This window comes from Geotrypetes seraphini, chromosome 5 (assembly GCF_902459505.1).
Source record: "Geotrypetes seraphini chromosome 5, aGeoSer1.1, whole genome shotgun sequence".
Taxonomy (NCBI): Eukaryota; Metazoa; Chordata; class Amphibia; order Gymnophiona; family Dermophiidae; genus Geotrypetes; species Geotrypetes seraphini.
The window spans coordinates 192,321,274-192,347,377 of record NC_047088.1 but is presented as its reverse complement, the minus strand read 5'-3'; the positions used below and the strand labels follow the sequence as shown (position 1 = coordinate 192,347,377).

The 26,104-nt window shown below is 39.1% G+C and overlaps 1 protein-coding gene across 18 annotated transcripts in view; it reads right to left on the bottom strand.

Annotated features, from left to right (window-relative positions):
• TTN (titin) overlaps positions 1-26,104 on the bottom strand; it is a 461,697-nt gene that overhangs the window by 126,672 nt on the left and 308,921 nt on the right. For all 18 annotated transcript variants that reach the window (XM_033947057.1, XM_033947058.1, XM_033947060.1 and 15 more), the window contains 24 exons: positions 24,744-24,841; positions 24,445-24,613; positions 24,087-24,353; positions 22,445-22,714; positions 21,728-22,006; positions 21,231-21,639; positions 21,014-21,138; positions 20,644-20,910; positions 19,921-20,190; positions 19,532-19,831; positions 19,127-19,429; positions 17,855-18,042; positions 17,639-17,753; positions 16,636-16,920; positions 15,387-15,538; positions 14,224-14,371; positions 12,298-12,475; positions 12,089-12,210; positions 9,715-10,002; positions 9,327-9,623; positions 5,388-5,574; positions 3,471-3,586; positions 3,089-3,388; positions 869-1,168 (listed from right to left, as the gene is read on the bottom strand). In XM_033947057.1, the coding sequence (XP_033802948.1) occupies positions 869-1,168; positions 3,089-3,388; positions 3,471-3,586; positions 5,388-5,574; positions 9,327-9,623; positions 9,715-10,002; positions 12,089-12,210; positions 12,298-12,475; positions 14,224-14,371; positions 15,387-15,538; positions 16,636-16,920; positions 17,639-17,753; positions 17,855-18,042; positions 19,127-19,429; positions 19,532-19,831; positions 19,921-20,190; positions 20,644-20,910; positions 21,014-21,138; positions 21,231-21,639; positions 21,728-22,006; positions 22,445-22,714; positions 24,087-24,353; positions 24,445-24,613; positions 24,744-24,841 (5,433 nt within the window). The remainder of the gene's footprint in view (positions 1-868; positions 1,169-3,088; positions 3,389-3,470; positions 3,587-5,387; positions 5,575-9,326; positions 9,624-9,714; positions 10,003-12,088; positions 12,211-12,297; positions 12,476-14,223; positions 14,372-15,386; positions 15,539-16,635; positions 16,921-17,638; positions 17,754-17,854; positions 18,043-19,126; positions 19,430-19,531; positions 19,832-19,920; positions 20,191-20,643; positions 20,911-21,013; positions 21,139-21,230; positions 21,640-21,727; positions 22,007-22,444; positions 22,715-24,086; positions 24,354-24,444; positions 24,614-24,743; positions 24,842-26,104) is intronic.

The following is a 26,104-nucleotide window of genomic DNA, read 5'->3' as shown; positions in this document are numbered from 1 at the left end:
AGCAAAGTGGAAGGCCAAAAAAAATGTGGAACTGATGATCTTGTTAAAAGGTACAACCCACGAAAGTGTGAAAAACGTTTGGGGGTTGTAGCTCGCACCAGGAACATTACAGAGGTACCTGGGAAGGGAAACGGCACAAGCACGTGACAGTGGGGGGGGGGGGGGAGAAGGAGTGTGTAGGGTGGGGGGGCAGAAAAGGGGGTGGAGGAGGGGTACCACCTTCCTTACAGTATGCTGTAAGTTACACATACAACTGGGAGCCCTAGCTAAGTCCCACCCATATATACACCCCCCTTGCACAGTAACATAGTAAATAACAGCAGATGAAGACCTCACTGATGCATCCAATCTGCCTAATAGGTGCACACATTATAAATTCATGATTAAATTGTTTTTTCCCTTTGATATTTATGGCCACAGACCCTAGAAATCTGTCTGGTGCTGCCTTTAGGTTCCATGATAGCATGCATGCACACCCTGCAGGAGAGGGCTAGATACATTGGGACTGCTGAGGCTAAAACGCAACACCATGGGAACTGAGAGAGCTGGTGTGGCTTCAGCAAGTGACGTTCTATAATAATGTATGAACCAAACAGCCATGGTGTAATGGAAGCAGGTAAGCCACAGGAGTGTGAGAGCAGGGAAGGGGGGCAAGAGAGAGAGAGAAAGAAAGAAAGAAAGAGCCAGGTTGAGGGACAAAGGGAGGGAGGTGGCATGAGAAAGAGCTTTGGAGGAAGGAAAGAGAGAGAGAGGGAGAGTGTGTCGGGAGAGGGGTGATGCATGTTGGGGCACCGCAAATGATTTGTGGGTGTCTATTAAGTTAGTATAGTATAATGCAAAAAGAACAGAAAGCCAAACAAAAACTTACTGAATGTATCCTTAGCAAGTACTGAATCCTCAATTTCACAGTAGTCGCTCTGTCCAACAGCATTTTCCGCAGCAACACGGAACACATACAAAGAACCTTCAGACAGTGGTGTTACTGTACATTTAGTGTCTTTCAAGGTAGTATCAACTGTTTGCCAGCCTTTTCGTCTTACATCTCTCTTTTCAACAATGTAATTGGTAATTGGTGAACCACCATCTTTTTCTGGCGGGCTCCATTTAAGATCTGCAGTATTCTTGGTTATATTAATAACCTCAAGCCAGCGGGGAGGTGAAGGAGGAACTGTTAAAAACATAAAAATGCTTGTAAAGTTTGGAAAAAGCAGAAACAATAATCTTTGACTAATAATATTCAGAAATCTCAAAGGACTCTACACTCTCAGGCTATCTTCGGCCATAGCTTCACATGTTATCATAAGAACAAAGGAAAAGTCCTACTGGATCAGACCAATGGTCCATCTAGCCCCGTCATCACAGTGCCCAATCCAGGTCACAAGTATCTGGCAAAAACCCAAAGTGCAACATTCCTTGCAACTGATCCAGGGCAAGAAGTGGCTTTTCCCTTGTCTGTCTCAATAGCAGACTGTGGACTTTTCCTCCAGGAACTTGTCCAAATCTTTTTTAAAACCAGTTATGTTAACTGCTCTTACCACATCCTCTGGCAATGCGTTCCCGAGCTACTCTGAGTGAAAAAATATTTCCTCCTATTGGTTTTAAAAGTATCTCCCTGTAGCTTTCTCGAGTGTCGCCTAGTCTTTGTAATTTTTGATGGATTAAAAAATCGATCCACTTGTACCCATTCTACACCACTCAGGATTTTGTAGACTTCAATCATATCTTTCCTCAGGTGTCTCTTTTCCAAGCTGAAGACCCCTATCCTCTTTAGCCTTTCCTGATTCGAGAGGAATTCCATCCCCTTTATCAACTTGGTCACTTTTCTTTGAACCATTCTAGTTCTGTTATATCTTTTTTGAGATAAGGCGACCAGAATTGTATGCAATACTCAAGGTGTGGGTGCATCATGAAGCGATACAGAAGCATTATAACATTCTTAATCTTGTTTATAATCCCTTTTCTAATAATTGATGACATCTTGTTTGCTTTTTTTGGATGCAACTGCACATTGAGCAAAAGGTTTCAGTGTATTATCTACAATGACACTCAGATCTTTTTCTTGGGTGCTGACCCCCAAGGAGGAACCTAGCATCTGGTAACCATGATTTGGGTCATTCTTCCCAATGTGCATCACTTTGCATTTGTCCACATTAAATTTCATCTGCCATTTGGACGCCCAGCCTTTCAATTTCCTAAGGTCTGCTTGCAATTTTTCACAGTCTGCATGTGTTTTAACAACTTTGAACAATTTAGTGATGTCTGAAAATTTAACCACCTCACTCATTGTTCCAGTTTCCAGATCATTTATATTGTAAATAAGTTACATAGAACAGATCCCTGCGGCACTCCACTATTTACCCTCCTCCACTGAGAAATACTGAGCTGAAATACTTCTTTACATTAAAAGTATTACTTTTATGTGGAAATTTTGAGACTATAAGCTATTTAACAAATAAACATCCCTTATGAGGTTTCCCATGCAACATCAGGTCAGTGGTGCATAGAAACTTAGAAACTGAGCCCATTCACACCTGCTTTGTATGCACTTGCGCTATTAAACAATGTATGTAACATGATGCTGGCTCACACAAGTAAGCAATCTGCTGTGGCAGCATACCCCAAACCCTCCATTCCTTCACTCTCCGTGATAAACAACACTTCTACTGCATTATTCCTTCATCCTGATCAAACCCCCCACTCCAATCACACCCACCCTAATCCTCTAATACCTATCATCTTCCCCAGATCACTTCTACCCGTGCTATCTGCTTAACACAGCTTAGTAAAATGGCCTCTTAGTATTTGAGTAAAGTGTGATTGCAATACAAATTATGTATTTATTTATTTAAAATTTTTCTATACTGTTTAAGGAACTAAACAGTTCACATCAATTCAAAGTTTAGAAGTGAAAATAATGCTAGAAACTATTTGATAGCTTTCAATATTACCATAGCCACTACAGAACAGTGCATCTAAATGTAGAATATGGCATATATTGATGCAGGTGAGCTTGGAAAGCTTTAAGGGCATTGATCTGTAAGAATATTATTTTAAAGAACAATTTATTCAACATAAGCAGACTACTTACAGAGTCTTTCCTTAAATAGCACAGGATCACTGGGTTCACTAGGTTCACTCTCCCCTGCTTTGTTTACAGCTCTAACACGGAATGAATATTCTTGCTTTTCCATAAGTCCTTTAAGGAAATGTTCAGTAGAGGGAATGCCATCGGCCACTCTAACCCATTCATCTGTTCCAGTCTTCAGTAGTTCAATGACATAAGATTCAATCTTGGCACCTCCATCATGTTCTGGCTTGGTCCAGTTTAAGAATGCTGATGTCTTAGCAACATCTTTAACATTGGGCTTGCCAGGAGGCCACGGTGGATCTAAAAATATGAACATGTCATAATGTAAAATCTTAAACATCTTTCATTCAAACTGTATCATTTTAAACAGATTTTAGCGTACCAATTGGATCCTTCACTAAGATTGGCTCAGTTTCTTTGCTCGGTTTTCCAGGCCCAGCAAGATTTTCTGCCAAAACACGGAACTTATACTTCTTTTTGTTGGCAAGACCTTTCACTCTGTTAATTGAGAAAAGAATGTTCAGTGAAAAACTTGAACATAAAACAAGTTGTACATGGCTGATAATGACTAGATTAAAGGAAACCAACAAAATATTTTGGAATATCTTTAGAAGGCTAATGGATTTTAAAATATAAATGCTATTGGAATTACTACTATCTATCTATCATTTAATTGTGCTGAAAGGTGTACTCAGTTCCTCCCATCAGCGATGACCCTCCAATCACCTCCCCAAGTCCAACCCAACCCCGACCAGGAACAACACTTTCTCCCTCCACTCACCCCCCCACCCATTCCCTTCCCTTCATTCCCAACCTGCCCACTGGGGCTCGGCCACTGTTATTAGCCCCCAGTTGAATGCTGAGGGCCCTGATATACCAGTACTTAACAGTAACAAATGGGAAGGAGTAACAGAATACAAAACTTTATACAATATAAGTGAACAATCTAAATTTGGTGGAAGGCTATGAACACAAATGCTCACAGTCCTGGAAATAAAATTCCAGAATTAGAAATGGTAATGGTAGAAATGGACCTGATAATTGTGGTTATTATGAAGATATGGTTCAACAAGACAAAATGATGTAGACCTAATAAGTATCTAATATCTACTCTTTTTTTTTTTTACACTGCTGTAGAGCATTAACAATTAAATTTAAACTAAAGGAAATGAAAGTTATGACTATTAAAACAAGTATACTAACTAATGTTTGCTTAATGAAATTAAAACAGATTTTTATGAATAAACTTCAAATTCTCTTCTATTCCAAGCTCTAATTCACTAAATCTCCCAGCGAAGTAATATTCACTTATCCTTTGAAATGTTTCCCTTTGTTTCAGAACTCTTTCTAAAATACATGCTGAAATGGATGTTTATGTACCGATTATGTGCAGAAGCAGCATGCATTTTAGAATTATGACTGTCTAAAACAGGGGTGTCAAATGCCGGTCCTCGAGGGCTGCAATCCAGTTGGGTTTGCACTGCTTTCATTGTATGCTAATAGATCTCATGCATACTCATTGGGGAAATCCTGAAAACCTGACTAGATTGCGGCCTATGAGGACCGACATTTGACACCCCTGGTCTAAAAGATCAAAGGGGCCAAAATGGGAACATAAATATTTATGTTATAAAATACCAATATAAATGTTTATGTGTCGTAACATAAAAATTAATGTCACCCCTTTCAGAAATGTAAATGTTTACTTATCCTGAGGTTGTTGCAGAGTTCAGTGTTCCTTGGCAGTTTTACTTTTGTGGGTAGGGGAAGAAGACATCAACCACTGGGGTGATTAAGAGGGTGACCTCCCTTAATCTCTCCAGTGGAATGCTGTTCAATGGCACCATTTTCCTGAAACTTAGAATTCCTGGGTAGCAGGTGCAATCCCAACATTAATCTTTCTGAACATAGATATACATTTCCCTTCATAAATGAAGAAGACATATTTGTTAGATTTGCCCTAGTCCCACCTAGAACCCACTCAGATGACAACCTTTTGCCATAACGGGCATTTTAGAGTTTTATGAAACTGGTATGTAGATGGCAGTTTATGCATATCTAAAGTCTAAAATAAGCATCTAGAGGTGGTAGATATATGAAACAAACCTCCAAGAGAGGCCAAAACAATAAGAACATTCAAGAAAGCCTGGAATAAGCAAATGAGATCCTGCGTTGTGAGGATATACAGTAAATGTAAAACCTGAGATTGTATAAACTCTGAATTATTGTAAGAAGAACGGGTAGACTAAAAGAACCTCACCACCTTTAACTGATATTCTACTCTTTGGTTCACCATTACCTGAAAGTTGTATCCTTTATTGGAATCTTGTTGCATTTTATCCACTTGTCAGTTTCAGGGTCCAACTTTTCAACCCAGTATCCAGTAATAGGACTTCCACCATCTTCATCTGGTTCACACCACGTTAAAGTCAATGCATCTTTGGTAATGTCAGAAGGCTGAAGACGTGTTGGAGGACCAGGTGGATCTATATTTATATTAAAAACATAAATGAATATAAGAGATGTGGAGGGACGATTTCAATATGATGTCCAAATCCGATTTTGGACATTTTGCAAAAAAAGTCCAGAAATCCAGTGCCAAACATATTCATTTTTGAACCAGAAAAATGTCTTTTTGGTTCAAAATTGCTCTATTTTAGACATATTTGTGCTCAGTGCATCTTTCTTTAAGGGCCATTTTCAAACAGAAAAAATCCAAAAGAAAATGATCAAAAAAATAAGCTACTGGGAAATCTGGGGGTTAGCAGTCTTACTAGACTGGCTGCACAGACATCCCAGCAGAGCAGAACCTCACATAAAAGGTCCCAGTTAAACTTCACATCATAACCCCCTTATAGTGTATGGTGAGCCCTCCAGGAATAGCAAAAATATGCAACATACCTAACTGTACACCACTGAATATCCCTTATGCCTGCTGGGGTCACCTATATGTAGGTTCAGTAGGTTTTTGAGGCACTCACACTTTCCAACACAAGTGTGCCAGTTAGAGTGGAATATGGGCCTGGGTCCCCTTCTCTACAGTCCACTGCACCATTAGACTACTCCAGGGACCTGCTTTCTTCTCTAACAAGAATGCCCATTATATCTACAGCTGTCATAGAGCCTGGTAGTAGCAGTAGTATGTACTGTCATTTTTACCTCTTAGGGAGGTAGGAGATTAAAAGGGGGGGGGGGGAGGGTGTCATGCATTTATCCCTCCAGTGGTCATCTGGTTAGTTTGGGCACCTTTTTGGCACTTAGTTGTTACTGAAACAGATCTAGCCCAAAAAGGTCTATATTTAGACCTGGTGGTTTTTATAATGTACCATTATCATAGAAAAACTTCCAAATTGTAAACCCACCGTAATCCCACCCAAAACATGCTTCCAACACCCCCCTTAAAAATGAGTTTTGAAAATATCGATTTGGATGTTTTTGCACAAAAAGAACCTGATTCTATAAATGGCACCTAAAACATAGGCGCCGTGCAATGCAGCATATAGCGGCTGTCAATCTTGAGATAGGCGCTATTTATAGAATTGCACCTATCAACCCCTAATTTGGTGGGCATCAAAACCTTAGGCGTCCCCTATTTGTGCCAGGGTTTTCTTGGCCTAAACACTGGCATCTAAGTCTACATGCAACACAAATGCAAGATTTGCCCATAATTTATTTATTTACTTATTCAATTTTCTATACCGTTCTCCCATGGGAGCTCAGAACGGTTTCCATGCATTTATTCAGGTACTCAAGCATTTTTCCCTGTCTGTCCCGGTGGGCTCATAATCTATCTAATGTACCTGGGGCAATGGGGGGATTAAGTGACTTGCCCAGTGTCACAAGGAGCAGCGTGAGATTGAACCCACAACCTCAGGGTGCTGAGGCTGTAGCTTTAACCACTGTGCCACACTCTCCCGCAATCTGCCCATAACCTCACCTACCATCTAATAAATTGTTTTAATCACTATTTAATGGTGATTTTCAATTAATAGCAATAATTAAGACTAATTGAATAATTAAGTTAGGTGCCTAGATAAGCTATGCGTGCTGATCTAGGCGCCTAATTTTAAGCATCTTGTATAGAATCAGGGCCAAAGTGTCTATCTGTCGTTTTGTGCTTTTTGGGTGGATGTTGTTCTGTTTCAAAAATGCTGACCTATAGTTCACTACACCATGTTATCTGCACGTTATCTGCAGTTAATGAACGGTAATGACCTCTAAAACAAATGCAAGATGCCGTCCCCACCTATTCCCTACCTATTATATGGTCTAAAATAGTGTTTTTTGTGTTAGCTGTTTACCATGGCAATTAGCACATGGGAATTTCTATATTCAGGGGGAAATTCACCAAGCAGCATAAGCACTTTAAGTTGCTGTAATTGGTCCTTACTGTAATTTAAACAGACCTAATGCTGCTTTTCTAATCATAGTGCAGCAAAATTTAAGTTACCACATGTAATTGAGATGCAAAATATGCAATTGCATGTTTTTCATCTCATTACTATGCAAATGTATTAACACAACTTGCAGTAAGATGTTACAAATCGCTTTAGGGCCCAAAAGCCATGGTAAAATAACCCCTGTTTTTTGCTGGGGTTATTTTACCATCTGGGAGCATCAGGTCACGTAAAGCTGTGGCCCGATATTCCTGGGCTGAGGTGCTGGATTTCCCCCATGGACCTAACCCCATGATGTAGGGTTTCCCCCAGGTCTACCCAGCCCCCCTAGTGGTTAGTTGAATCATTATTAGTGGTCCGGGGAGAACCAGGGAGTTTGGGGGGGAGGGGGTCCTCTGTGGGAGGTCTGGGGTCCAGAGCAGTGCCAATCACTCCTGGCTACTCCACTGCCATCATCAAAATGGCGCCCCTAGCGGCAGTCTTGCATAACTATTGCTAGGGTCATATTTTCCTGGACCCTAGACCTTCCCCAGACTCCCTGGACCCCCATGGAAACCACTAATGATTCAGGTAACCACTAGGGTGGTTGGGCAGGCTTGGTGGGGTTGTTAGGGAGACCAAGCACCACAGGCCAGGAGCATCTGGTCATTGCTTTATGTGGTCCAATGTTCCTGGGCCACTGCTTACATGGTGGCTTGCAAGCAGCATTATTCCTGTAAAATGAGATTCAGCAACCTGCGATACAGGGATACCACAGGTTGCTGAATCCTGCGGGGCATCATGTTGTTGCAAAGGGTGAACCTTCACTGCACCTTGATGAATTACCTCCTATACAGCTTACATAACTTAATAAATGGTGGCCTTTAGTGCTACAATTATACCTTCTCTATGGGGTGATGAAATTGTGGGTTAAAATATATATATATATACAGTGTATATATATTTTGGGTTATATATATAAATTGTGGGTTAAAAAAAAAAATATCCTATAGAATAAAACCCTAGCTGTGCATGCGCACGCCTACCTGCTTATTCCGTTTTCCCTGATCCATGAGGTGTATGTCTGTGGCGGCAGGAGTGCGCATGCGCGAGTCCCCAGCCTTCAAGCACCTAACTACACTCGCGGCAGACTGGCCGCCAGCGCTGGATTCCCTGCTCTCTTGCGGCAAAAAACTATAAGTTTTTTGCGGTCTCCCATCCCTTCCCAACGTCTGACCGGTCCCCCCCCCCTTCCCTTCCCGCGGTCCAGACTCCAAACCTGTCTGCAGCACTCTACACATGCTGCTTCGGGGACTTCTACTGCCCTTATTTGCTCTGCCGCGTCTCTGATGATGTCATCAGGGACGTGCCAGAGTAAATCAGGACAGTAGAAGGCCACGAAGCAGCGTGTATAGAGTGCTGCAGACGCTGCTACAGTCGGCAGGTTTGTCAGGACCGCGGGAAAGGAAGGAGGGGGGGCAAAGGACTTTTAAGGGAGCTGGCCAGACTTCTAGCACCCTTTAATGTAACGGGCTAAAATACTAGTATATATATATATATATATATATATATATATATATATATATATATATATATATATATATTAACCATTCCTGAACTCTGCCCTTGGGAATGCCACATTGGCTAAACAGATGTATGCACATTGGCTAAACAGATGTGCATACAGGCCATATGCACAAGTTTGCCTCCATGCTGGGTAACAATTTTGCAACAGATTATTTCTACATATAAGTCCTACTTTAACTACAGAAAGGTCTTTGAAAATTATGCTCTCAGTGAGTAAGGGCAAGTATCTCAAAATGAGAGTATTAGTTAATTTCATATCAGCTGACTTAACTTACCAAATGGATATTTTGCAGTAATTGGGCTATGCTGAGCTGGTTCTCCAATACCATACATGTTTTCAGCACTGACTCTGAAAATGTATTCTTTAAATGGTACTAAATTGTTAGCCTTGAATGTTGTTTCTTTAATTGTTGATGACAGTTTGTGCCAGATTTCACTATCTGTAGCTCTTCTTTCTAAAATGTAGTTTGTGATCTTAGAACCGCCATCATCTCTTGGAGGGTTCCACGTTAAGACGCAAGATTCATTTGTAATTTCTGAAATATCAAATGCAGCTGGTGGACCTGGTTTATCTGTTGGAAAAAAAATAAGGATTTTAATTGGGTATGTCCTCATACTAGGCTGAATAATGCTTCTGCCTTTTGGAAAATACATTTAAAATACCTAGAACATTAACTTCAGCAACAGAAGTAGCACGGCCACAAGTGTTCACTGCTTCAATAATGTAAGTGCCAGTGTCAGTCCTCTTGCTGTCTGTGATAGTGACAGTAGATTTGCCAGGTATGGTGTCAATGGTGATCCTGTTATCAGATCTCAGGAGGAAATCAGCCTTGGTCCAAGAAACTTTGGGTTCTGGTTTTCCTTTTATCGTAGCGGGTAATTCAATCTTAGTTCCGGCCTTCACAGTGAGGCCAGCAAGCAATTTAACATCCAGGAAAATTTCTGGAGCCTCTGTTATGAGAGATAAATGAAAACAATGCTTTTATTTTATTTTCAAAGATCACCAGTAAACCTTGATTTTAGCTTAAAAACAAATTTTTTTTAGTAATGGAGTATGCGTGTTAATACCATCTGTTTCAATACTTCAACAGCTGAGTTAAAGCAGCCACAATGATATTTCATATTTATTCAAATTTGGGACTAGGGACTCCTTTTACTCAAGTGTGCTAGCGTTTTTAGCGTGTGCTAAAGATTAGCGCGCGCTAACCACGCGCTAAACGAAAAATACTAACGCCAGCTCTATGGAGGCGTTAGCGTTTAGCACGTGCGGTATTGTATCACGCACTAAGCGTGCGCTAAAACCGCTAGCGCACCTTAGTAAAAGGAGCCCTAGATTTTCTAACAGGTACTACCATCTTACCACGCATCAACACACGGTAATCAAAAATTTGTGCATGTTTGGCCAATAGAAAGGTCTCACCTTAACCTATTTGCTGTTTTTTAATTACTTCTGAAGAAAACTAAATTAGACATCCCTTCCCCTTCTGAAATTGGAGTTGTATATCCATATTTTGGACCCTCCCTTAGTCATACCCAAAACACACACCCTTGCCATATGGATGTATTGCAGTTTTAGACATCCATATCCTGGCTTTATAAAATCAGGATTTTTACATCATTGCACTATGGATGCCTATATGCCAGTTTTCAGACATACATAAACAACGCTTATTCCTGCATTAACTTACTAATGTGGAACGGGGTACATTAGAGAAGGGACTATACCTTACATTTAATGCAGAAATAGATAGCGTGAATGTATTCATCTTGCAGATAATGCAGTGCAATTAATACTACTTCTAAAGGTGTAGTTAAAAGTATCAGATTACCTGCAATGTAGTTAATGAGTGGTAGGTGTATTACCCCCTGCTAACTATCCCCCTTCTTTACTAACGCATAGCGCAGGTTTTAGCACTGGTAACGGCGGTAACTGCTCTGATGCTGCGCTACGTGGAAGGAAGGGATATATGAGATAATACTAAAAACTCCCCTAAATGTTGACATAGAAGTTTTGTCAAACAGAAAAGGCAAGGGAGGTGTGTATAATTAGGCATCTGTTATTTTCCATCATTACCGTGATTAAAGTTAAAGAAAAGTCTACATTTGGCACCTGAGAGGAAAAATTTGCATCAGTTCAACAGCGGTATGTGGTGGCTATGACAAGAAGAAATGGACTGCTAATTTGACCTGGCTTCACAGTGTTCAAATTCATGAATGTAGGAAACAAATTACTTGAAGAGAAAGGTGATGGTTACATTCACATTTGTAGAAGATATGCAGCTGAAATAATGAAACTGAAAATTCAATAAATATGTTACAGCAATTCAAATGAAATTATATTGCAAATCCAAAGGCTTCTGTCAGAAGAAGTGTCCCAGAAGCATGAACTTGCTGTTTGTAGCCCAGCACCATTCTTTTGCATAATGACACATGTAACAATATACTTGAAAGGCTTCCCCAGATTTGTTAGTTGACTCAGAGTTGATTCTACCACAGTTGTAGTCCAATGATTCACCTTGTTGTGTTGGTAAGCATTACCACCACTTGCACTTTCTATAGACTCTTTAATGATATTGCTTACTTCATCAATAATGAATGAGGTCGTGTCTTTTCAACCAATGATAAGTCTTTATTAAACAAATAAACGTCCCAACAAGGATTCCTGTTTCAGCGTATACAAACGCCTTCCTCAGGGGGCATGGCAGTACTCAGGCAGCAGTGTGCAGAGTACTATGAAACTACACGCTGCTGCCTGAGTACCGCCATGTCCTCTGAGGAAGGCATTTGCATACTCCCAAACAGGAATCCTTGTTAGGACGTTTACTTGTTTAATAAAGACTTATCATTGGTTGAAAAGACACCTTCCTTGCCTCCAAGGCAAGGCATTCTTCTGCCTATCTATTTGCTCAACATAGAAGTTTTGTTATTACTGTATAGTAATTATGGCAGTTACCATGTGCTAAATGCAAAATCATACCATAAATTAGTAAATGGGCCCCTACATGGACTAGAAATTCACAAGCAATGCAAAATTTACCTTTAGGATCAGCAGCAAGAATATCATCTGTTGGTTTGCTTGGTTTGCTTGCTCCTTGTCTGTTCACAGCCTTTACACGATATGCATACCACTGACCTTCGGTGAGGCCAGTCACTTGGAATCTGTTAATTGCAAATATTTTTTTAAACGAAAAAGTGACATTATAAGAAATTAGATATTCATTTGTTTTCATTAGTCATTGTACTTACTTTGTTTCAGGAACAAGATCCCCACAGGCTTCCCATTTTTCAGTGCCACGTTGGCATTTTTCTACAATATATCCCTTGATACGTGAGCCACCATCATACTTGGGAGGCTCCCAGGTTAAGAAGATTCCTTTAGCAGTTGCATCTCTCCATCGAACATTTTCAGGTGGATCAGGCACAGCTGTAAAATTTAAGCAATGTACCTTTTAGTTTATTTACGCTGGCTTTTACAAAGCTGCGGTGGAGGTTTCTACTGCAGGCTGGCAAAGTAAGTGCTTCGACATCCATAGAATGCCTATGAGCATTGGAGAATTTATTCACCGGCCCACACTAAAAACCATTAGCAGCATTTATAGGAGTAAACACCCTCCAGGGGTTCAAGACAAAGTTAGACAAGTTCCTGCTGAACCAGAATGTACGCAGGTAAGGCTAGATTCAATTAGAGCACTGGTCTTTGACCTAAGGGCCGCCGCGGGAGCGGACTGCTGGATACGATGGACCACTGGTCTGAACCAGCAGTGGCAATTCTTATGATCTTAGTAAAAGGAACATTTAATGTTTTCCATGTAGAAGAGGAGACTTATAGGGGATATGATAGAGACTTACAAGATCATGAAGGGCATAGAGAGAGTGGAGAGGGACAGATTCTTCAAACTTTTGAAAAATAAAAGAACAAAAGGGCATTCGGAAAAGTTGAAAGGGGACAGATTTAAAACGAATACTAGGAGGTTCTTTACCCAACGTGTGGTGGACACCTGGAATGCGCTTCCAGAGGACGTAATAGGGCAGAGTACGGTACTGGGGTTTAAGAAAGGATTGGACAATTTCCTGTTGGAAAAGGGGATAGAGGGGTATAGATAGAGGATTACTGCACAGGTCCTGGACCTGTTGGGCCGCCGCGTGAGCGGACTGCTGGGCACGATGGACCTCGGGTCTGACCCGGCAGAGGCATTGCTTATGTTCTTATGTTCTTATGTCCTGGACCTGTTGGGCCGCCGCGTGAGCAGACTGCTGGGCACGATGGACCTCAGGTCTGACCCAGCGGAGGCATTGCTTATGTTCTTATGTTTAAGTTATCACAAACCCAGGTGGTTTACATTATATAAAATATAATAAAAATGCAAAAATAAACAGGAACTCCATTATAAAATAAGAAAGACCTATAAACAGCCATTTAAGACCAATCAATCATCATAAAACCACCACTACTATCTGTAATGCAATTGTGTAGAACAGAGGTGCCAAAACCACTCCCTCCCAAGCATGCCAATCCATGACAGCTTGTACAAATAAAAAAAAAAAAATAGTCTTTAAAGCAATTTTTAATTTTTTTAAGATTCATCTCCCCTGAATGAGTCATTTCATTATATTACTTATAATCTGTACTTCCCTGTACCAATTCAGGCAAACTAACTCCAGCAATATATTATATGAAACACCTAGCCCTACATTTTGAATTGTTAATATACTCAGTCCCATCCCAAATCCCAGCCATAAAACAGCTCACTCTCTCTGACCAATTCATAAAAGCTGAACAACTTTTTCCTCCATTCCAACGAAATGTAAGAGCAGAATATTTTCTTGCATCCATTTATGTAAACAGAGTCACTTGCCCTTGAAAGAATACATTGACATTTTCACAGCAATTTATTTAGCTAAACATATTACTCTAATCTAATCTTCTATTTGTGAGTCATGCATACCTATGCAGGCTCAAGGCGACTTAAAGAGAGAAGAGGGTAGAAAGAAGGCAGGTCAGAATAAGAAGAAGGGGAAGGGGAGGAGTGTAAGAAAGACTTGTAGCTTTATAGCTTGCCAATTTCTTTAACAAATGGTGTTTTTAGATAACCAGCAACTTTCTCTATAGATAGTTCATGCTAGAATTAGATCATTTTCAAGAATTACTGAAATTCCATGAATAGAACTTACTGGCTGGGGCTGACATGTTTACAGGCTCATCAATGTATGCAGGCTCTCCTGGGCCACATTTGTTGCAAGCTGAAACCTTGAATAAATATTCCTTCCCTTGGATGAGATCAGGAACAGTGAACTCTTGGTCAAGAATACCATCCATAACCTGTGAAATATGATGTAGTGCAAATTCATTAAAACTTTTTTTTTTACACGAATGCACTAAAATATATTTTTAGGGGTACTTTGACTAAAGTGCACTAAGTCCTAAAGCACACTTAGCATGTGAAAAAACAGGCTACCGCAAAAAACATTAAAGTGTTTTATGGTAGTTTGTTTGTGAGCTACTTTTGAAAAATATTTTTGGCAAGGGACGTGACATAGGTGGAGAATGGGCATGGAAGCATTATTCAGCTAGAAACATAGAAACATAGAAATTGACGGCAGAAAAGGGCCACAGCCCATCGAGTCTGCCCATACCAACGACCCACTCCCTGACTTCTACTCCCCTATAGATCCCACGTGAATATCCCATTTTCTCTTGAAATCCAACACGCTGCTGGCCTCAATCACCTGCTGAGGCAGCTCGTTCCAATGATCGACCACCCTTTCGGTGAAGAAATACTTCCTAGCATCACCTTGAAACTTCCCTCCCCTGATTTTCAGCGAGTGCCCTCTGGTTACCGAGGGCCCTGTAAGACTGAAGATATCATCTTTCACCTCTATATGCCCTGTGATATACTTAAAGGTCTCAATCATGTCCCCCCTCTCTCTTCGCTCCTCTAGTGCATGCTAACTGGATAATGTGATATTAAGAAGTGAGCACTTTGTAAGTCCTAAATAGGAGGAAGTAAGTGGTTCCCCATAATGTTTTTCTTTTTAACATGCAAGCAACCAGAAAAATCAAAAATAGAAAATGGTCAATAATAGTGCAGTGTTGAATCTAGGCTTAGCACTCGCTGTATCCTTGCATTTACCCAAAGTCTAGCACATTTTAGTAAAAGAAATCTTTTGTTTTTTATAAAGTACCATGCCAAAGATTCCAGTTTTCTCTGGGACCAATATGGATGCTAGAACTTTAGATGTGTTTTTTTTAGTTTCAAAATAATTAACAAGCAATATACAATTGTCTGAATAGAAATATCACACTTATCAAAAAGTAACTATAACAGAAATGTTACCTTAGCCCATGTCTTGCGGCTCACTTCACGTTTTTCAATGAGATATCCAGTTAGTGGACTTCCTCCATCATTCTCTGGTGCTTCCCAGGACAAATGCACTGTGCTTCTGGTTATGTCTCCAACTTTCAAGTCTCTTGGAGCACTTGGGCGTGCTGCAAATGTTACATAAAATTGCCTACATCAGTACTTGGCGTTATATAAAAGATTTTTGAAATGGAAAAATTATTTTGCTGATAGTTGGTAAAACTCATATAATGACTGCATAAGGAAATTAAATAAATCTCATCTTAAATTTAATCCTATCTGATAACTCAAAACTTTGAAATGTTTCTTTAAAAAAGGCAAGTTCTAATTTATAAAGAAGGCACTTATAAAATATTTACTTAAAACCAGATTCACTTGTTCTTCACAAAACACCCAAGTGATGTCATTTTAGGCTTGCCTTGATTTATTTTATTTCTGTATTACACCCCCCCACCTCTTTTTACAATGTTGTGCTAGTGGCTGCCACTGTGGTAACTGCCCCGAAACCCATAGAGATTTAAAGGGTTTAGGGGCTTTTGCTGCACTGAAACACCATTAATCCCAACACCTGCTGGTTCAATCTTTAGTCTTGAGTCAACTGGACTATTGTAATATTGTCCATTTGGCTGGCACACAAAAAAACCTTGTGCAGTTTACATATTGTTCAGAATACAGCGGTTTGACATTTTCAGTTTGAAAAAGTATGATCATGTAACCCCTTTTATTTGTGAATTTCACTGGTTGCCGATGGAAGCTCAGGTTTGATTTAAGTTCGGTTGTATCTGCGATAAGATCTTGACTGGCTTGACACCTAACTATTCAAATTTAAGAGTAAAAAAAACCCAAACTATCTCTTAGATTCATTCACATTTACTAATAATAAAAATTCTAGATGTTCATATGCATTATTTATTTTCCCATCGGTTAAAGGGTGTAAATCTAAAAGATACTATCGTCGCCTCTTGTCATACCAGGCAGCAGCTTGGATTAGTTTCTCTAATTGAGACATCTGGGTCTTACCAATTTTTTAGGAGACATCTGAAAAAAGTACTTGTTCTCTAGATACTTAGGTGATTAAAACTTTTCATTCATCTGTATTATTATTCTTTTGTAAACCGCTTAGAACTTAATGGTGACTGCAGTACAGAAGTAAATTTTTATGTTATGTTTATGCTATGGGTTAGTTTGCTTTGTACCCATGCAGTATAAAAACAAGGAAACTTACCAATTACATTGACATCAATTTCTCCTGAAATGAAACCAGCTACATTTTCTAGTTCTATTTTATAGATGCCTTTATCAGGACGTTCACTTGGTGAAATAACCAAGCTTGCAAATGCATAATTAGTGTCTATTTTCACACGGTCATTGTTTTCCAGAACTTTTCCATGCACAGACCACTTTGCAGTTGGCACAGGGTATCCAGTAATGGGAACATGGATTTTGAGAGGCTCTGGGACAATAACTTCTAGTCCATCTTTGAATGCATCCAAATCCAAGGTGGGGGCCGCTGGAACAGAAAATTGAAATATTTGTAGCCAGAATGCTTTATTCCAACAATAAGGTCCTGGTTCTATAAGTGGAGCCTAGCCAATTTTCCATGCAGAACCTACATTTTTTTATTGGCTTAAGTGGTGTGATAATTGTAAACTAATACAACACACAAAGAAAGGGAAGTCTAAATACACAACAAACCAAATAACACCCAATAAAGAGTGTAGACGCTTGAAGAGCTGGGACATATATTTCTTATTCCAGATGTGATAATTGTAAACACCATTAAAAGCCAATTAAAAAAAACACTTAAAAAACTATTAAAAGCTCTGCGCAAAAATTGGTGTGGTATTGACGCTTAAAATGAGCCAGCTACCTGCACCTACCCACGCCTACATGAAAAGTGGGTATGGTTAGGGGCAGAGCATGGGCATGGAATGAATTAGGCATCAGTAGGCATCTATGTTGGGCACCAGTAAATTAAACCAGGACAGCCCTGGCTTAATATACTGGTGCCTAACATTAGGACACCTACCAATGCTTAAGTTGAGTTAGATGCTGCTAGGCAGGATTTTATAAAAGACACCTAGCAGTTGATCGACAACTGCACCGAACAGCGCCTAGCTGTTTATAGAATCAGGGCCTATAAGTCATTGTAATAATTAAGTTGAAATTAAGTTGTATGTTATATGGCTAGATAGGTAAATGAAAACAGCAAATAACACATTCCTTACCAGGAGGGTCATCAGCAAATAATGGTCCGAGCACATCAGCAGGATCGGAAATGCCTGCTGCATTTTCTGCACAGACTCTGTAATAATAGCTGACTCCTGGTTTCAAGCCTGTCACCTAGAAAAGGAAAAAAGCATGCAGAATCATTTATAAAATAAAAATATGGTTAACACTATGAATATATAAGGCTGGTCTTTCTTAAGAATGATTTATCCTACCTTGTAGGTAAGATGAGGGACGAGCCGTACGTTGCAACGTATCCATTTGTCTGTTCCCTCTTCACAACGCTCAACGATATAGCCTAATATAGGACTGCCCCCATCTTTAAGGGGTGGTTCCCATGTGAGCTGAACAGTTGACTTAGTCTGATCAGAATAATCAAGATTAATGGGAGGGCTTGGTTTTTCTGAAGAGAAATCAAAGATATCATATGTTAGTAGATATAATTTGATTCTCAGTAGCTTAAACTACACTACTAGTTGTGCAAATTCTTATCCGTAACAGAACATACATATATTTTGATCCCCAGTTCTGCTAAAATTAAAAGAAGTCAAAGATCTGTCCTTTTAACAATTTTGAATCAATAAGTTAATAGAGTATTCTATTGCTTTCCTACAACAATATATAGCTAAACTATTGTCATTACATTTGCATGTTCATATTTTTAGATAGAGTAAAAATGAAAAAAATAAAAAATGCTAGTTAATTCAGTCAAATTAGGGTGATATTCAAAAGCCTTTATGTAGTCAGCATCAGGTGATTTTTAACAAATGTTCCTGGCACTTATACAGTATAATCAAAGTGGGGAGTGGCTTGAAGAAGGTTGGGACCAAAGGATATTCAGTTAAAGTGAGGTGGGATTGGAGCAGGCCAGGGACTTGGGCCAAATGTTATACCAAAAAAGGCAAAATTTAGTTTCTCTCCATTTAACTTATGCATTCAAGTCTGAATGGTGCTGGTACTTTCAACATTCAGACTTGAATGCATATCTTTGCTTAAAATCTGCATAGATTTCAGGACATGCATATCAATTCTCCTAAAGTTCTTTTAGAGGCCCTTTTCATAAGCTGCATAAGGGGCTAATGTGTGCCTAATGTAACTTAAAATGGTGCTCAGGCATCTTGCAGTAAGTGTCAAGTTAGTATGTGCAGATCAATGAACTATAAAAATTTTAACTTTTTTGGGAGGGGACATACAAAATTAAAAGTCTTGCGTAGGGGGCATTCCTGCTGTAATCAGCACAACTACTATTCACTGGTAACTGCAAGATTACTATACGAGCCCTTACCACTTACAAGATTAGCACATGGCCATGGCTGCAGCAAAGATGGCCTTAGAATGCAGGAAAAAAAACCATGCAAGTGGCTATGGCCACCTTTTGCCACAGCTTAGTAAAAGGGCTCCTTAGCTCAAACTTATGTATCTTTGTTGCTGACAGATTTTGACTATAATGTAATAGTTGCATTTCATTAATTCTGATATATACTAACCGATTGGGTCCATAATTTTCACAGAACGAGTAGCAGCACTTGGTTTACCAACTCCAACCTGGTTTTCTGCTCTCACTCGGAAAATGTATTCCTTGTTTTCAACAACATCAGTCACGGTAGCAGTTAATTCATCTGGCTTGGTTGTCAGGGCTGGGTCCCATTTGGTGGATGTTCGATCACGTAATTCAATAATGTAAGCAGTGATTTCAGTGCCACCATCATACTCTGGAGGTTCCCAAGTAAGTGTAGCGCCAAACCTATTCACCTCGGTAACATCTACATTCAGAGGAGGACCTGGGACATCTGAAAATTAAGAAAAGACATAAATTATTCATTAAGAAGAAAATACAGAGAACGCAAAAAAACAGTAATGTAATAATGAAACATTTCTTAAAGACTGTTTACCAAATCTGCTTCTTGCTTCAACAGGTCTGTCAGTCTCTACTGGTTCCCCAGTGCCCACTCTATTTCTGGCGCTAACACGGAATAGGTACTCTGCTCCTTTCTGAAGACCTGTGACAGTATATTCACAACTATCTGCATGATCAGTAGCCAAAATCCAAGTCTTGCGTTTAATATCACGTCTCTCAATAACATAGCCCAGAATTTTACTGCCACCATCACTTTCTGGTTCTTGCCATGCAAGGCTCACTTCACCATCATATGTTTCAGTTACTTCTAAGTTTCTAACTGGACCTGGCACATCTGGAATACAAGTAAAAAAAATTATTTTGTAGTTCACACCATTCTTGTCTCAATCAGCTTCTGTAAATTGTAGGAAACCATTAGCTTACCAATCACATTCAGATTAATGAATCCCTCAGCCTTCCCATGTTTGTTTTTGAGAATAATCTTGTATCTTCCTTTATCAGTTTTCTTTGCATCAAAAATTCTGAAGCTGCTTTCAGTTGGTGTTGTGTCAATATGCAGATCAGGTAAGATTTCATCTCCTTTCAACCACTCTGCTTCCGCTCTTGGGTAGGCGTCATATGGTACAGTCATTGTCAAAGACTTTCCAACATCTACCACAAGGTTCTGATCTGCGGTCTTGATTTTTGGTGCCGCTAGTAAACAGAATTTCCATATGAGTAATTGTATTTTTTATGAAATATTTTATAAAATCTTACATATTAGGTGCATGTTAATCAGAATCATAGGCCTGTATTCACAATCAATTATGCAATTGACAGCAGGTAATAATCAAATAAGTGGTTTTGTTTCATGTCTAAGGGCTTAAAACATAAATTTTGGCCAAGTCACTATACATTCAAAATTAATAAGGTTTAAACTGAGCAAGATTTAGGGAGGCACACAAGCACCTATACTTCCTCTTCAAACTGTGCAAGGACAGCAGTCCCCAGAATATACATTCAAAAAGAAAATTAAACAAATCTTTAGGAGGAAAAATCCTCAGAATCATAGATGAAACAGTTCCAGCCATGCATTCTTTTTATATATTATGCATACAAGGAATTCTTAAAAAAAAAAAAGAACATCATAGATAATACTAAACTTACCTGCTAATTCAAGTTTTGCTCTGGCTTCCTTATCCTTGGCAATAAATCTGTATTCACCTTGGTCACGAGGTTTGATCTCACACACCTGTAGCCTATGAACTTTTCCTTCACTCATCATCTGGTGTTTATCACCCTGAACTATGATCATGTTATTTCTTAACCACTTGACTTCTACTCCATCTTTATTCAGTTCAGCTTCAAAGATCACATCAGAGCCTGGAGCTTCATAGGCATCTAGTGGTGGTCGGATGATCTCAATAGGAATTTCTGTAGAGAAAATAAAATAAATACCCAAGTGATTAGTACTCACTGAATACATCAATGCACAAATTATAGAAATGTGGGCAACTTTTAAATGTAGTATATTTACCCTCAACGAAAAGTCTTGCTCTGGATCTCCTCTCATCTACTCCACAAGAATATTCACACTCATCTTCTAGTCTGCAATCTTTTATAATTAATCTGCGCAAATTGCCATCTTTTTCAAACTGATACCTTCATCAGAAAAACAGATTTAAATTAGACACATAACAAGACAATTACATGAAATAATTATGTGCAAAATCAAACAGTGAACGTCCACATACTTTTTGCCCTCTCTGATTTCTCTTCCATTTCGGTACCATTTCACATTGGCTCTCTCTTTGGAAAGTTGGCAGGAGAAGATAGCATCCTCAAATTCAATGACAGTCTGATCTTGAAGATGCTCAATGAAGTCTGTAGGAGCTTCCGTAATAATGAGTTCTGCAACAGATTTGTCTTGTCCAGCAATGACAGTATATTCACCTTCATCCATAAAGCCACAGTCTTTAATGATAAGAGTGTGTTTGTATTTGTCTACTTTATACAAAACACGTCTGTCTAATGGAACTTCTTGACCATTCTTCATCCACTTTAAGGTGGCATTGAGGAGATTCACTTTGCAAGTGAAAGCTACCGTCTTCTTCTCCATTGTTTCAATGTCTTCAAGAGGCTCAACAATCCTAAGTTCCTCCTCTGATAGGATAAAAATAATATTGTTAAGTTCCTGTGTGCAATTTTGAAAGCAGTAAAATTTGTATGCAATATAAGCCAATTTGCTTACCCAGTACTGTTAAGGTGGCGGAACACTTAACATGTTCTCCCCTGTGATTTGTCAGTGAGACAGTATAATTGGCTTGGTCATCCATTTGTGCATCCCTAATTCTGAGAGTGTAAACCAAATCTTTGTGGACCATAACATATTTTGGACTGTCAAAGATTGCTTCCTCATTTTTGAACCATTTAGCTTTGGCACCTTCTGTGTTGACTTCACAGTTGAAGACAAGTTCCTGTCCCTCTTTGACATATTGGTCCTTAATAGGCGTTATAATCCTGAGTTTTTCTGTAACAGAAAGAGGAAACGTATATATATAAGCCCTGCATTCATGAAATGCAATACAAAAAGTTTGGACTAGATCAAACCGCCCAAACTCTAAAATTTGCCACAGTGATCAAAGAAAATGTATGCTTTTGCTTTGATTACTGTGCTACCATAAAGTACTTGCTCAAATTTGAGCCTTTCTTTTTCCAAGACAAAACTACACGCAGTTTTGATTATCCAGAAGTGCATACACTTTTCTCTCCCTACTTAATGCTGCCCCCAGAAATGCTTCTTAAAATGCCTGAGTAAAAATGCATGTGTTTGTGACACATGTATGTACTTTTACCCATATGTAGGTTAGGCAATAATTACAAAGCTCATTTCCACATTTTCCTGTGAAAATGGGTTCTCTGATCACTGCCCCTGATGTGCCCAAATTCACATAGTAACAATAATTACCAATCACTGTTAATTGAGCCGGAGCTTTGGAAGCTGCAACCATAGCAGTGTATTTTCCTTCATCCTCTTTTGGGATGCAATCCTTAATAGCCAAGATTCTCTTCTTGCCATCAGAAATAATGTCATACTTATCACCAGACTCAAGTATAGTATCACCCTTCAGCCATTTAACTTCATAGGTGTCTTTAGATACTGAACAGACAAATTCTGCTTTATCACCTTCAAGAACTTCTAGATTCTGAGGTCGAGTAATAAATTCTGCAGCAAGTTCTAGAAAAAGAGGTTGAGAAAAAACATTTATACCATGTTTCAATTCAGTGTATTAACAAAAGATATGCATTGTCTTTTTTCCCTTCAGCCCTATAGTCAAAAACACTTAAACTTGATAGCAGAAGCTGCTATTCATGAATGTTCAATGGTACTATCTGGAGATTGCAGCTAAAATTTCTTACAGAATACCCTGATACTACTCAACTAGTGCTGGAGCAGAGTGTGGGTATTCACCTAACTCTACATATATTCAGCAATTTTCAGCCACTATGTAGTTTAAGTTAGGAAAGCAAATATACCGTACTAACATAAACCGTATATTTATCCAGATAGTGGATGGGGGATTTTCTAGAGGTCACCTAAATTTAGACACTGGGATGATGAATGCTAAGCACAAATTCAATATTGGCAATTGCATGTGCAATTGACTTTATAGAATACCAACATGAGTCTGCAACTTTGTGCCCAATTTTATGCATAAGCAGTTCCTCTAGCTCATTGGCTGGTGCAAAGACTCACGCCTAAATGTAGGCAATTAGACAAGTAACTACTAGTATTCTATAATATGTGCACATAAGTGCTATGTATGCCCCTCCCAGGTGCACATACCCCTTGCAATTGTGCACTAGGGATTTTGCATGCATGTTTTATAGAATACCAACTAAAGGCAGTTATGCATTTAACTGAATATTAGTGAGTGCCATTAACACCAATTTTAGCCAATAATTGGTTATTAATGTCAATTAGCAGCTTGTTGTTCAATCAAGTTACACACATAATTGCCATTACTCTATAATTTGTACACACAGCTAGTCACAAAGTTGTGCATATAATGTTATAGAATCAGGGGATATCTATATAGCTATTAGTAGTCACCACTGAATACAAACGTCTAGTGCTGCTAGTTATGTGGATAGCAATGAGGAATATATAGGATAAGCAGCCTAAAATCTGTTTCACTACTTGGGATCTAGTAAGGTACTTGGGACCTGGGTTGGAAACAGGATATTGGGTTTGATGGACCTTCGGTCTGACCCAGTCTGGCAATTCTTATATTCTTATGATTTGACTATTGACCTGCATGTTTTTAATTTCTCAACAGTCTCTGCAGCTTCTTCCTTCCACAGATAGTCTGCCTAGGCAATGTAGAGGACTCATGTTGGCCTGACTTCTGAAGGGGAACCTCTTCCAATGCAAGCCCTTCAGTGTCACTAGTTGAATGTCAGGTTTCGCTGCAATAATGGCAGCAGTCTTCCCTTCTCTCTGGGACAGAGTGATCCTCTTTTACAGCAAATCATTGCCTATCCAACCTCGATAAAAGGTGTATATACTGCTTATTTTAGAGATTTATAGACAAAATTCATTCTCTTACCCTTTACAGTGAGGTTGGCACTTGTGCGAGAACTTGGAAGTCTACAATTGTATTCACCAATGTCATCAGGATTAATGTTTTGAATAACCAGAATTCTCTTTCTTCCATCTGTAATCTGTTCATATCTTCCAGCATCTGGCAATTCCTTATCACCTTTATACCAAATTACATCTGCACTGGGTTTGGATACTTCACAAATGAACTTTACAGTATCGGTTTCGGTTGCTTCAATATTCTTAAGATTTTTGGTAAAAACAGCTTCCTCTTCTGCAAAAAGAAGCATAGAAGTACATAACTAAAAATTACCATTTTATCTTTCTATAGAATAGATAGAAAAGTTCGATTTTTTTTCTCTTACCGATTACTGTAAGCAAGCCAGAGGTTCTAGCTGTTCCTGACTCACATACATATTCTGCTTCATCATCAAATACACTTTTGCTGATTACTAGGATACGCTGGGCACCTTTAGAAATTATATCATATTTTTTACCCTTTTTGATTTCAACACCATCCTTAAACCACCGAACCTGCATTTCAAAAACAGTGAAAACTGTAGTGTTAGATTTTTCTGAGAAAATAAATTGCCATCTTAGAACATAAATCTTGCACAAGAATTCAAAAGAAATTGTTATAGTTAGCAGCAAAATGATTACAGACCTTGGCATTTTCACGAGAAATTTCACATTCAAACCGAGCAGTTTCTTTTTCTTTAACTACTTGATCAGTAAGAGGCTTTGTAAACTCAACATGAAGTGCTGAAACCAAAGAAAGTACTCATGTTAAAGTTGGAACTATATATGTGGAATGCTGGCCAGCAAGTTTCAACAACTGAACACAATAAAGTAAATTTTAGAATCCTTAGGTGCATTTACATGTATAAAAAGCATTTACACATGTAAACCGGCATGTACATACAATTAGAGATTTTAGAAAAGAGATTACTTAGACATTTAAATAACAGCATGCGATAATTTAAATTAAACATATTCTAGATTAGCCTTCCTGGTATATGTGTATACTGTAGTTTAGAATAGCAATACAAGTATACCTCAAAAGATGACTTTATTGGCATTAATACCTGCTTAGAGTCATGTATAACCTCCAGCTAATTTATCTTTTAGGCCCAGGGCTTTGAGGAATGCTTGAGGAGGATATATGCTCACTTTTCTAATGTTCAAAATCACCTCACTTAAAGGAGGCATGTTCTAGAACAATGTTTGACTTGTGTGTACAGATTGCAAAATCAGTTACTAGCATTCACAGCACACTGCAACCATCCTTACCATTCATCCAACAAATAATAATTCCAATACACTATTTGTGGGAAAACATTGACCACAGTCCATTTATTTAACAAGTTTCAAATCTCTTTAACTAGTCAAATTCAAATCCACCTAACCATTATTACCAGATGGCCTTAACCTCCCCCCTTAACTATTTAACTGAAGACTAGTTGGTGCCGGCCTAGCCTTCACGCCTCCCCAACATCAATTTTTCCCTAACACTACAACAATTCATTTAAATTATCTTAATAAGCTTAATAATAACGCGGTATCATCAAACCTTTTTTCTTCCCCAACAACTACATTGAACTTTTATAGTTCTCCATTCACCCAAACTAAAGGTCCATCTGGCTTTCAACCCTTCTATCCTTGTAGAACTGTGACCCCAAAAAATATCTTCCCAAACACCCAACATGCCCCCATACTTGCCTACCCCAAAACTCCTCTTTATCTGCCCTCAACAGTCAGGGCGAGCAGGGAGGGTACACAAAATGTTTCTCTTTACACCCCGCCTAACTCACACACACACACTCCCCCATCCCACAACACAAAACTTCTGTCCGTCAAAACCTACACCTCATACAACCACAGCCCACCTCTTTTACCTCCCACCAATCAAAAGTCCTCTTTTCCTTCCACTTCACAACCTAATCTGCCCAGATACACTTCTTACTGCATCACTTTTATACCCCCTTCACACCTCACCCTTACCTCTCTATACCTCCACACTCTTAT